General features: G+C 40.5%; 1 protein-coding gene across 1 annotated transcript in view; it reads right to left on the bottom strand.

Annotated features, from left to right (window-relative positions):
• The window catches only part of igdcc4 (immunoglobulin superfamily, DCC subclass, member 4), a gene marked incomplete at its 3' end in the record, with an annotated part of 47,437 nt that extends 36,743 nt beyond the window's left edge, over positions 1 to 10,694 (bottom strand). Inside the window, exon 1 of the mRNA XM_083915588.1 lies at positions 10,616 to 10,694. Within this exon, the coding sequence (XP_083771714.1) occupies positions 10,616 to 10,682 (67 nt within the window). The 5' untranslated portion in view covers positions 10,683 to 10,694. The remainder of the gene's footprint in view (positions 1 to 10,615) is intronic.
• Between the last annotated feature and the right edge of the window lie 3,042 nt (positions 10,695 to 13,736).

Raw genomic sequence — 13,736 nt, 5'->3', positions numbered from 1 at the left:
TTCAGCTCAAAAGATTGCGATGCATTGTCCCTTGCTGCCAGTTAGGGCATTCTCATAGAAAACAAGATAGTCAAACTGTTTTTATCACTGAGGCTTGCTTGCATTGCATGCTTTTAGGACACGGTGTTAGCGCCAGCTCGGTTCGCAGCCTCAGCTGACGAGTTGAGCACCAGAGAAACAAATTTTTAACTTGAAACTGCTTTGTTTAGTGTTTCTACTGGTTTCAGATGGCAAGATAACAAGATAGCTTAGCAGCACATTGCAATAAACAATGTTTCACCTTGTGTCATGAACCAAATTCCAAATACCATTGAAGCAGCTCTATGTAACCCTACTGGCATAATTGCAATTCAAGTGGAACTTTTCAATCACTGAGATTCTTACTTGCCAACCCTGACAATTTTCTCAGGAGTTTTTTTCATTGCCTGCTCTCGGCTTCTTCCTGGGGTCAGTTCTCCTAACCTGACTCTTGCCAGATGACTTTCATTCCGCCAAAGTTCAGTCTCGACTCCGCCTGTCTCGACTCAACCATCTGGATTCGCTCCATAGGAAAGTGATTTAAGGGTCCGCAAAAAATGGTCGAGCCAATCAGAACCGCTAGGTGGGGTTTTATAGATGTGATGTAGCAGAGAAACTACTGTTGTGATTCAGACAACAATGGCGGCTCGCATCGAGGAAGCAGGCGTCAACATGCTGCTATTTCATCCGTGCTGTCCAATCTAGAGAATATTCATTCGTTCATTCATCTTCAACCGCTTGTCCCTGTCGGGGTCGCGGGGGGCTGGAGCTGATCCCAGCTGACATTGTGGGAGGAAACCGGAGAACCCGGAGAAAACCCACGCAAACACGTGGAGAACATGCAAACTCCATACAGAAAGGCCCCAGCCGGGATTTGAACCAGGGAGCTTCTCACTGTGTAGCCATCGTGACATATATAGAATATTTCTTTTTTAAACGAACACCAGAGAATGGCTCTGAAGGCTTTTGTTGGTGGAAACCATGTCAGCTGTTCTTTTTGGCTTCCCTGCGTCGCTCTCATCGGCGTCACAGGTTGGTTTCGATGTGAGTAGCATCCATAAAGATGACGGACAAGTGGTTTATCCAATCATATACAAGGATTTTCGATAAGGCCCATCCTCCTGAAATCGCTTCCCAGTCGAGCGATCCCAGTTGTATGTGTGAAGCAAGGCGGAACAAAATTCATCTGGCGAGAGTTGGGTTACAGTTCTCCCATTTTCTCCCGATTTATTTTCACACCTTTTTTATCCTTTTTGTTATCAACACTGGTTTCTGGCACTCTAGTGATGCACGTTAATTCACGGATGGTTTGTGGCTGGGGGTGGATGAAATAACACATCCCTAATGTGGAAAATATTCATCACACTCTCTAAAATGAGAGCAGAGCTACTCCTCATCTGTACAGCATTATGCACAAGGAACAGCAGCATAAGTTAATTGATTATTTCAGAAGCTAAACGTCCTCTGTCAAGTTTATAACAGTTTATTAAGTCTTTAAATATATTGCTTAAATGTCCCATGACATTTGCTGCAGTAATGTTACTGAGCATTAAAGCATTTACAATCACTGAAAGCAGCCATATTACTTCCCTATTTTTGAAGTCTCAACGTTGGCAAGTATGCTGAGAAAAGCAGACAGACAACCCCTGAACAGTTCTATATCCGAAAATGGTTTACTGTATATTTAAGCAATATCACACAGGAGGAAGTATTGCTGTAATGAGTATCATGACGGCTGTGATTCAGTCGTAGGCCTGAGGCTTCTTTCCTTCCCTTTGTCCTCAGCTGATAAACATTCATAATTTTACTGAAACTATTTTTTCCGAAAAAAGATGTTCATTTTTGTAGGGCACAAAAGAGCTTATGCACTTTTTTCCATATGGTTTGGGAGTGCCCAGGTGTCACGGATTTCTGGAAGAAAGTTTGTAGCATGCTTTCCATAATACTGTCTATGCAGATTCCTTATTCACCTACCATATTTTTACTTAATGATTCTTCCAGCTTGGACCTACCTGCTAAAAATATAAGTCTTTATTCTGGTTGGCATCACTGCTGCTAAAAAGCCAATAGCCAGTAGATGGAAACCTCCCCATTGGTTATCAATAAAGAAATGGTTGTTAGACTTCATAGGTATAGCCATTATGGAACGTGGGCAGCCAACTTACATCAGGCCAAACCAAAATAATTTCTTGTCTGGATGATGCTATCATCACCTCAAAATCCTTATTGTAGCCATCTCTGGTTTCTACTTTGGGTCCTGTTGCTGGCTGGGAGGGATGGGGGCTGGATGAGGTGTGGTACTCTTTGTACATTTATTTTTAAAATTTATTTTTTCACTAAATTTTTTTCTTCCTTTTTTCTCCTTCTTCCCTTTCTCTTCTTTTACTTATCTACTTCCTTTACTACTTCTTTTAACTTTTCTTTTATTTAATTACATTTTTTTCATGACATTGACTTCATTTGTATGGTCCGGCCCCTTTTCAAGAGCCTTGTGAGCATTGGATTTTGAGGGCAGTGCTGGTTGAGGCTGGATTAGAGGCTCTGGGTTGCTGTCTGTGTGTATCTAGGGCATGTGATTGTTCAATTATATGTTTGTTTTGTATATAGTAACCCTTAAATTATTATGTTAAAGAGTTATTTTTTATCATTATTTGAAAACCAATAGAAAATTTGATCACAAAAAAAATATTGCAAAGTTTTCTATGTTCTAAGATAGTTAGGCTAACAACCCTTCATGTAATCAATGGTTAGAATACTTCTTATCCAATCACATCTTTTAAATAATAAATAAATACAATTACATCATATTGGAGTACAATCAAATCCAGACAATTGAAAAAGAAACATTCATGAAATTGAAGGTTTATGACCTCTAAATATGTGTTTGATGTATTTTATCAAAAATTTGTTATAAAAAACCTCTGTCAAATGTTTTATATAAACAAAACATTCAACCAAGGCCGTCATGGATACATACGTGTATGCTTATACTAAATTTAAACACATTATCTCAGCTCAGCTCAAGACTTCCTCTCCTTTCATACAAACACTTCTGTGCTTAAGATTGCCTCCCTGGCAGCATGAATACGCGCATACAGGGCACCATAAAAATCAACATATTCACTGCACAAATATACCCAGCTGAAACTCGGCCCAGGGCATCTTTAAATAATATGCATCCTAATTTAGCATGGTATCTCTGGGGAGGGGATCAAGATGCACTCACAAATCGCAGCTGACACACCCACGCATACACACAAGCAAGTAGGCAGGCACACAGGGTGAATGTACCTCAGCAAACACAGACACACACACACACACACACATGCAGGTACTTAATTTGCCGCTAATGTGTAATGAACTATTTTCTGCAGGCACTGCTGTCCAACAAACTGGTTTAAAGTCTCAAGGGATCTGTGTATGTATGTCCACAGATTTACTGAAAAGTTTGGGCCCAAAGTTTAAACAAGGCTAACGACTAAAACATAGTCATTAAAAGTTCAACTTATGTAAGTACATCATTTATACATAAATCAATTTAATAATGCAATTACATTAAGTCATTAAAGAGGGGAAGTCTTTATCTGCTACAAGACATGGAAGAAGGGAAGGTGAGAATGGGTGTAGTGTATTTTCCTCCATAAATTTCCACACATAAAACCTTTATAGTAATATTTTTTGGTGACCTCAGTGCAGTAACACACTGATATTAGACACAATGAAAAGTAAAAGTAAAGGCCAATGCTATTTGTTATACAGACAGCATATATCCCTCAACAAATTCAATGTTTAATATTCTCTAGCTGGCTGCCACTATACGGGAGGCTGAACAGCTGGCCCTCTGGTGTAGACACAACACACAGGAGCTGAACACCCTCTTAACAGATGACAGAAGAGTTCAGGAGAAGACATGGACGTTGACTGTCAGGGGACGTTGACTGACAGGGGACCTAAAGGTGGAGACTAACACTGACTCCATCTTCCTGCAGTGTAGAAGGAAATTCAACAATCAGTGACTTTTTCTACACCCATTTATCACGTACACTGCAGTTTGTTACTCTGTATATTTAGAGCCACTGACAACTAGAATTGCAAAGATTGAGTAATTGATTAGTTGTCAACTATTTAAATAATCAATTGATGCATTTGATTCATTTTTAAAGAAAATGAAGTAAAAAAATTCTAAATTCTTTATTTACTCTCCTATAACAGTAAAGTGAATATATGTGAGTCATGGACAATATAAGACATATGACTACTTCATCTGAGGCTTCAATCGACCATGAAAATAATTGTATATAATAATCTACTCAAAACTCTTTCTAAAGTATGTGCATGCACACTGCAAAACTCCACGCTACTTTTAATTCTGATACTACTTTGATAGCAAGTATTTGAAACTGTAGGATGAAGGATATGCTCCAAAAGTACCACTATATCACTGGCGTACTGATGTCTCCTGGGCTGGCACACAGAATCAGATCGTTAGACAAAGCAGTCAGCAATGAGAAAACTAGTGCTCGAAACAAAACCCAGGCTTTAAAGGAAATTTCCTGTCCAGAATTTGTTCTCAATGAATACGGAAGCAGAAGAACATTGAAAAACGGTTGTTATTGCAGTTAAATGATGTAGCACAGTTACAATTGTCATGCTGAATTTCATTCAATGTATTGCAGTCAGTGATGCAACTTTGTTGACAGTGAAACTCATTTTGAACTTGAACTTTGGATTTCATGACAAATAACCTGGTTCAGACTTGTACACTGGAACAGTGTTTGTAACACACCAACCTCACTAGATCCAAAATATCTTTCTCTGACACTGTGTCGAGCCGAAAATGTAACCCCCTTGTGTAACTTCTCTCCACGGTATATAGAGAATGGACTTTACTCCACAGTTCCCTGGTGCAGTGTGCGGAATAAATGGTTGACTTAAAAAGCATTTCCCTCCCACCACCATGCCTAACATTACACAGGATCACTTCAGCAGTAGGTTTCCTACAGCTAATGTCCCTGAACATCATCAGAGGACTGATGTATTCAAGAACCCTCGTTGTTCAGTCAAAATAGTAACTTAGTATGAAACAAGCTGTTGAGATGACCACATCTGACCTGTGAATATTGGAGGAATAACTGTGGTTTTTGCCTAAAACAGTAAGTAGATGTTGAGCTGTAGAATCATCCATCGATTTAACAATAAAATAATTAAATTCCTCCTGGAGCTGAAATCATACGGTGTTAGTCTTAAGCCCAGTTCAGAACAAAGATTCACATTGAGATGAGTTGAAACTTTTAACTACTTGTAATGTTCAGGTCTGCAACCTTCTGAAACCTGCCAGTTCTCACCAGAGAGACGAGGCGAGAAGGTGTATCATCTCCATAGCAACGCCTCTCTGAACTTCCTTTCTAACTTCTGACTTTTCAGGCTTTTTTTCACAGCTGGATATAATTTGTAGCATTATAAAATATAAATGATAACAGAGGTAGTGAGATAGGCTACTCGCTACATCTGCATTTCAAGCAATGATGAAATGGCGAAAATACAGTTATTTCCCTGATTCACTGCTATAAAAATACAGTTATTTCCCTGATTCACTGCTTTGTTCTTGATTACGGCGCTCCCTCTCCTTATTCAATGTATTGCAAGCTCAACCCTGTCTCTATCCATCTCTTTGTCGTTCTCTCGCACACACATTGCACCTCCGTCCATAACTTCAATTTCATGTCATGACATTCAAGTCCACTGGTCAAGTCGCTTACAAATTAAGACTTACTTAGCTGTTGAAACAGATGACATGCGCTGGCGATTTGACAAGCTAAGTCCCAGGTGACAAAATCAGTTGGTTTGAGTCCAGATGACACGGCCTAGTTCACATCACTGCAATTTTTACCTGCAATGTTTTAAACGGTTGTTGTCTCACCGCAAGTCTTTGGTCTGAACTCGGCTTAAAGTGATTTCAAAGCTAAAAATGAGACCATCAGCAGTAAGATCAGCAGTATGGTGAGAATAATGGGCTGACTCACATGTCAAGAGCATGTGAGCAAATACTACCCCTTTATTTTGAATGAATTTGAATCATAGTATTCAATTACTGTAGCTAAAATGGGTTACAGTGTGTTAAAATAGTCAAAAATATGTGGCTGGACATTTGTTCCCTTTCATTTACTTTTATTTACAGATTAATACAAAGTACACATTACCTGTTCACTACAGTCTGCATAATTCATTTGTCCGTATGTGTGGGGTAACATTACAAGTTAATACAGGGAGGAGAAAGCTGTGATAAACACATAATGTAATCAGGGAGACATTAATACAACTAGACAGGTTCCCCTTCCAAACTTTAGACCAGTGGTTCCTGACTTTTCTAGCCTCAGGGTCAACATTTCTCCTCAGTCATTTCATTTTATTTCACAACATGAATATAAGAATAAACATGATGTTGTTTGAGCTTAAAACCCAATAAAATAAAATGCATAGTAAGAAGAGGCTTAGAAGACCATGACATTAAAGGTGTTGCAACAGCAATTAGACCTAACTTCTTCTGGCTTATTTTTTAACACTGTAATGTGTTAATTACCTAGGCAATGAAACAATTTATCTGCTGAAATAGCATAAAGAATATAAATGCTCTATTTAATTGCCAGCAGTTTGTTGGATAAAACAATTTTGTAAATGTTTACATCTAAAGCAGCTTACACTGCTCCTGGAGAGCTACTGCCCTGCATGTTTTTAGATATCTCCCGTCTCTAACACACCTGATTTTAATGGTTATCAAACCCTTGACAAGCTTTAGCTGCCTGATAACAAGCAGCTCATTAGAGCCAGGTGTACTGAAGGAGGGATAAACCTAAAACACCCAGGGCAGTAGCTCTCCAGGAGCAGGGTTGGAGACCACATCATTATAACATGTTTAGTGTTATTTTCGGGGAAAAGGTTTAAAAAACACTGGACACTACCTGCTCACAAACACAGTTAGCAAACTAGCTGGTGAACATATTGAAGCATTTAGCATTTATAAAGCCAGATATTTCCCTCAGAAATTGGTACAGACCAAAAACTGAGCCAAAAGACAGTCTGCATGCGTCATAGACTGACTATGACTCTCGTTGCAAATACCAGTTCAGAGCTGCAAGCATGTAGGTGCTCTTGTTTTATCATTTAATTCCCACATTAAACATCCTCACGGGTATCAAAAACCCAACATCACAATATAATACAATACATCTAAAGCAGGGGACATTATACTCTGAGGAGTAAAGTTTTGGATATTACTTTGAGGTGATGGCATGAAAGCTATGCATGCCGGTATTTTTACTAAAGTGAATTAGTGACCACTAAAGCATGAATCATACATCAGTAATAGACTAATTTCAGTAATGATCCATGACAAATTATCATATTAACTATTAGCATATTGTTAATATTTTAGAGACAACTCAAAAATCCCCACCTGCAGTTTGCACAGTTTGGACCTCCACTCACAGTTCAGGATACATTGTACTACATAAACTGTATTTGAAAAAGCTGTTATAACTATGATATCAGCTGGCAGCGGTTAGAATAAACTTGCATATGGGCAGCACAGCGCCTTTCTGTGTGGCGTGCTGTAGGATCTCTCTCTGTACCTGCGGCCTTCTTTCCTGCAGGCACACTGGTTTTATTCCATAGACAAGTAGAATCAAGCAGTTTAAAGAACTGGTGGTCCTTGGTACAGGGAAATACATTAATGGGAAGTACTTTACCCCTAAATCACGGCATATCACACTATGCAGCTACAGTGGAATCTCAGGAGACTGCTGTTGCACTACATCTCCCAACTGTCCAACTGTGTAAGATGAACAGTGCAGAAAAGCATCATGTGAGCTCAATCGACACTTGCTGGCAATGGTACAAATCAAATGACTCGGAGGACTGAGAGGAAACTGTAATAAGAGTCCATGTGAACAGTTTATACAAACTTATCTAGTGCATCAAGGGTAAATTGTCTCATATCTCATCATGTAACTGTTACTATTTACAATTTTCATGTGCATATAAAAAGGCCAAAGGCGTTCCAATAATCAAATTCACTTGCTCATAAAAACTTGCAGGAGTGCATTTGTTTTCTTTTATTATGACCATTAATAATAACTCTATGTAATGTTGAACACACAGACACTCCGGGACTTTTGTGTCATTTATTTGCTTGTGATACATTAAGCGAAGTTGACATACTTTTATTTGATCTTAATAATGGACAAAACAAGCTCTTTGTTCGTGGATGTAGCAATGGCCCTTATCCTCAAATTCGCCCCACCAGCACCCGCTAATTCATCCCTGTCCCAGAATCACCCCCGGCCCCTGCTCACCAGCCAGTTCCCACAATCACTAACACTCACAACATTCATGCTCCACTTAACCAAACAAAATGCACACAGAAAAAAGTGCCTAATGACTAATAACAATGCAAAGTAACTGTAGTTTTAGTTAGAATACATGCATGAAGCTGCTTTTAGTTTTTTGGGGAGATGCAAATGGTGTTTCTGCTGTGAAGCAAAACACAATTTTATGACAATTCATTTTAGTCTGAATTGTTTAATGTTCTTTATCAATGTTCGAAATGTGATGTTTTACAAATTCAAAAGCTTTTTACGCGACAACCAAATGTCAAAACTATTTGGTACCAACTTTCAATGATAAATCTCACAATGCCAAATAAATCAGTTTCCACTTCACTCTTATCACAGACGACCTCCATCACAATCGCCATTTACCTGCAAGTGATTTCATCATGTGGATGTGATCGCCCCCAGTGTGGCACTCATTCTCCTGTCAGGAGGAGTAATTCCTTGCTCTCTCTCTGCTGGAGTCTGCGGGGCATGGCAATCTAATGCTATATAAATTGTATCCTCTGACCTTCTACCATTATATCAGATGGAAGTCAAGGAGACATACTTCTAGTTGCCTTCCTTTTAAGGCCCTTATATGCATAATTGAACAATGATAAATGGAACTTGTGCTAAAATGACAGTATATCTCAGAGAGAGGTGGCGTCTACCTGGATGTGCTGAAGTACATAGTAGCAGCAAACTATGTGCAGATATGTATTGCCAACGCATTCTCACTCCCAGTTCATCACAGACGGCTGCTTAGTCAGGACCTCTTAGTGTCACTTTAAAATGCACTGGGAACCTCTTTAGTGTCGTTTTTGAATGTACAGGATAGTCTGATATTTTCAGGAGTTATTTAATCCAGTCATTTGCCCAGCATGACATGAATGCAATTTCTTGTAGTAGTAGTGTACCATCTCTCTCTCTCTCTCTCTCTCTCTTTCTCTCTCTCTCTCTCTGTCTCTCTCTCTCTCTCTCTCTCTCTCTTTCTCTCTCTCTGTCAAACACACATGAGTCTCACTTGTCTGGTCCTCATGATAGGCTCCAGACAGATAAACACCAGCCTGTTAACATGTTAATGCTTAGTACTTCATACTGTCGCACAGTTAAAACGTATTTTTTAAATAAAACATATATAGATAAATATAATAAACACCACATATGAGTTTGCTACAGTTTACATACACAGTCTGATTACAGCTGATTTAATTTCAGCCAATATACCAGTTAAGCTATTTTGCTCCATTCTCGTTTCAGTAGCCTGATTTCATACAGCCATGAAAGATGTCATTCCATGGGACACGCTATCAGTGTGTGCATGCCCTATGAGGGTCCTAAATGAAAAAAAGTTGTGCATCTTAGGTTCAATGTTTTTTATGTAATATCTTATTTTTGTGGCACTGAAAAGGATTTCACTATAACCTTCACTGATATTCTGCACAGTCTTTGTCTTGTAAATCCTGTGGTCTGACTTTCACCCACTCGTTGCCGCCTGTGTAGGCACACTTTCCTTCCCAACCAGCACGCTTCCACTCTCAGGAGCCACAGCAATGTCTGGAAAATAAAACTGCTACTGTGCATCTTTTACCAGCAGCTCTCATATACATTCTCCTTCGCGTGTATCGATACAAGGCATAAATAAAGAAGCCCTTTTGATGCCATTATTACTCTTTCCTCAAAATCCTCTCACTCAACTTTCAGAGCCAGTGGCTGGACCAGACGTCCCAAGCGCACAGTCGTTCTCGGAAAAGCAATCGACACTTTGAACACTGAGCTGCTCTCAGGGCGATCTAATCTTTTGAAGTCCACATGTCTTCAAAATGAGTCCCATCCCCTGGTTGATCCGAAACCTCCCCGGTCGGTTCAAAGCCCCCCTTGGCCGCTCTGTGGCACCGTTCAGGGCTGCTCCTCGGGCAATGTGCTGCAACTTCGGGACGCCGAAGCCTCACACAAGGCGTCCTGATAGAGAAACCTAAGAAGTAGCATTACAACCCAACCTCAAACGAACCGGATAGGCCACATGAGGTGAACACAGAACACGGAGGGGATATTATGCTACACGTATCGTGCAAGGTGCAAATTCACCCAGTAGCTCTCTCTCCTATCTTTGATCACAGCCCACTTATGTTCAGAGTAACTGCACCTCATATGAGTGGCCCGCTGCCTCACACATGTGATATGCATTCCACTGAAAAACATGCAGTTGATTAAAGTGAGCGCTTTACCTTGCTTGGATGGACCACAAAACAGCGAAAGAAGACAGAACAGCCAAATTGTACTCTCCACCGCCATGTACAGCCTTTGATTTCCACCAGTGGGGTAGTAGCGTACGTCTTACAACCAGCTATACCGTTATAGCGACATGCATATGTTGGAATCCGCTATTGTCTCCGCCGGTGCGTAAAGGACCCTCTGTGCATGTTTAGGTCTCTTTGGTTAACAGTCCCGTGGCTTTCCTAACAATAAGCTTGCATTAGTCGGGGGAGAGCCGTCGTGTCTCTCGGCGCGTCAACGCCATGTTGCGAACGAATGTTAAGTGTGTGTTAGCCGCTGGTACACACACACACAGAGACACACACACACGCATGGACGCACACATGCGCGCGAACATACGCGCACACGCGCCTTCACCAGACTGGCTGGCTGGTCGTCGCTTGAGTCCTGAGAAGCTGTCGGTGATTCTAACACACCCCTTTTCCTCCTTGTTTTGTTCAACTCCACGCTTTATACTAACACTTGGGAGATTCATTCAATGCGGGTACACTCTAGAAACACTTGCAATACCAAATCTGTCAAAATATATTTTACCCCAGGCGACCTCTCTCTCTGTCTGGAATGATGAATTCGTCAGGGATATCTGCTAGAGCACAGCGAAGTGTGGGGAATGGTCTGGCGAAGCAGTTATCTGTAATGACTGCAAATGTGTTGCCCTGAATGAACCCAATGTTGCAGACACTGGTTATTTTAATGAGCACTTGCTCATCCAGATACTCCCACGAAAACCAATCATGCAAAATCTACTCTCATTCATGCATTTGATCCAATGAAGATATAGTGTGTTTTTAGTTTTCTTCAGCGCTTGTTTGCATGTGTGTGTGTGTTTGTGTGTGAGTGATGAGCATGCACCTTTGTTTATAGCTCATGGTTCCTGGATGCATGAATGCTTGGTGTAATAAAGCAGGTCTTATTTTTTAGTGTGTGTGTGTGTGTGTGTGTGTGTGGGGGGGGGGGGGTCGGTGGTGTGCATCCCAATCAATCAAGCAGCTTGCCTCCTGCACTGAGTGCTGAGGGACCCACTGACTTTTGTACATAGCGAGAGCCAGCTGGAGCCCAGCCTTCCCAGAGTAGACAAAGACTCGCCTCGTGCAGCGCTCTCAGCATCACGGATACCAGCAGCATCCCCACATTCACCAGCATACAAAGATTGAGCAGGAGAGAAAACCTTTACACGCTTTAACAGGATCACTTATGTCTATACAGCAGTCTACATGCATAGTAAAGCTGCTGCAACACTGTAATGAACATTGCAATGTTCTTTCAAGTTCCAAAGTACATATCATAGGTTGTTTTTTTTCCCCAAAATTGCTTTTGGGGATAAAGGAAAGTGCGTTATGGAATCAACATGCACGATTCCAGTTTTAGTAAAAATGTATGCATTTTAATACAGCCTCCTTTTGTTTTTTTGGGTTTTTTTTTTAAATGGGTTTACAACATGTAGGAGTAGAATACTTAATATACTGCCAGCACCATGGAGAGGAAACTCATAAAAGGCAGTAATGAAGGAATTCCCTTTGGTAATAATATCTTGTCCACCTAGATTGCTCATCTCAGCGCATTCATTTAATGCTGATATAAGATTGATTTGAACTGATGAAATAAAATGGGATGGATGCATTTCCCAGGAGTCTGATTAAAGCAAATGTCTGGGCCATCGGATTATGTGATTGCATTGGAAAACTAATAGCATTGCTGTGTACTCTGTGATTGTGGTCAAGCTGTAATTTCCCTGCTTCTCCTCTTTTTTTCTTTCCCAGCTCACGTAAAAATAATGAACACAAATAAAAGCTGCTCGCAAATCACTCTAAAAATGTGCTTTGATCTGAATGCACAAACCACTCATATGTATAGCTTTGGTTCAGTTTTGTCATAAAATGTTGACACCTCACTGCACTGTGTGTGCTGCTCTGCTGTATGGTTATTTTAGAAAGCAGCACTTGTATGCAATGCAGACGTATTATACAATGTAAAACTAAGTTCCTGTTGCCATACTAACAGTCCAGACAAACAAAAGTTGTAAATGACTTGTGTCCCGTCGGAACCACAAAAGGGTACGTCCTGCTCCGAGCTATGTTCTTAATTATGGGTAACCTGATACCTTTAAACCACAATCCCACTGAACATGCTGCAGCAACAGTTGAAACCCCATCTGCAATCTGTTACCTGGGACAGACATTGCTGTCATGCACTCTAGTTGATGGGTATTATAAGACTGGTGACTCTGTGATTGAATATTGGTCTCTCATTACCATATCTAAAGCAGTTTTGTACAAGATAAAAAGCGATGTGCTCCAGGAATTACAGGACATCGTTCAAACAGGCACAGCTTTCTGTTCACAGTCAAAGAAGGAAAGCCAGGAAAGCCAAAGATAGAGCTGGCCAAGTGCTGAGAAAATTATTTACACATTTGATGCTCTGCCCACTGAGACCAATTAGGATAGTAAACTTGTTTGGCTTGAGTCAAAAAGCAAGAGGTTTTAGTAGTTTTTCTTGGCAGACAACAGTAGGTTGGTGTTACTACTTTTCTTTGAAAACAAATTAGATATTTCGATTATAGACAATACTGTAATTGGTTGGCGAAGAGCTCAGCAACTCCGCTCCAGAGAATGTCCATCTTAGTAACTGTTGTAGTTACACTGACAGAAAATGTGTTTCTTAAAATAACTTCATGGGATGTGATTAAACACACTTGTTTCCAGTGCTGTTCTGTTTCAAGAAAATTCTTTAATCTACTGAAGAAATGCAATCTGTCTTCATTGGGTGTTTCATTGTACATCCTCCTCCAAGCGACCCTGCTGAGGCTGATATGACCTCAGCTTGTGTCCAGATGGCTATCTGCAGTAGCTAATTGCCCCATGTTTCTACTTTCTTGTGGTATTGCACACACAACATGGGAGAGGAATTCTTCCTCAGTGGCTCTTTCTGAGGGTTCTTCCATCGTTTTGGCCGAGGGATGTTTGGGGGGAGGGGGGGGGGGGGGCGTCCTTATCCAATTCACTGGTCTAAGGGTAGATGGTGTGTGTGGTAAAGCCCTTTGAGGCAAATGTGTGATATTGGGCTATATAAATA

Source organism: Echiichthys vipera (assembly GCF_963691815.1).
Source record: "Echiichthys vipera genome assembly, chromosome: 1".
In the NCBI taxonomy this organism is placed as follows: domain Eukaryota; kingdom Metazoa; phylum Chordata; class Actinopteri; order Perciformes; family Trachinidae; genus Echiichthys; species Echiichthys vipera.
Note: the sequence above shows the minus strand (reverse complement) of the source record. Positions and strands in the feature narration are given on the sequence as shown.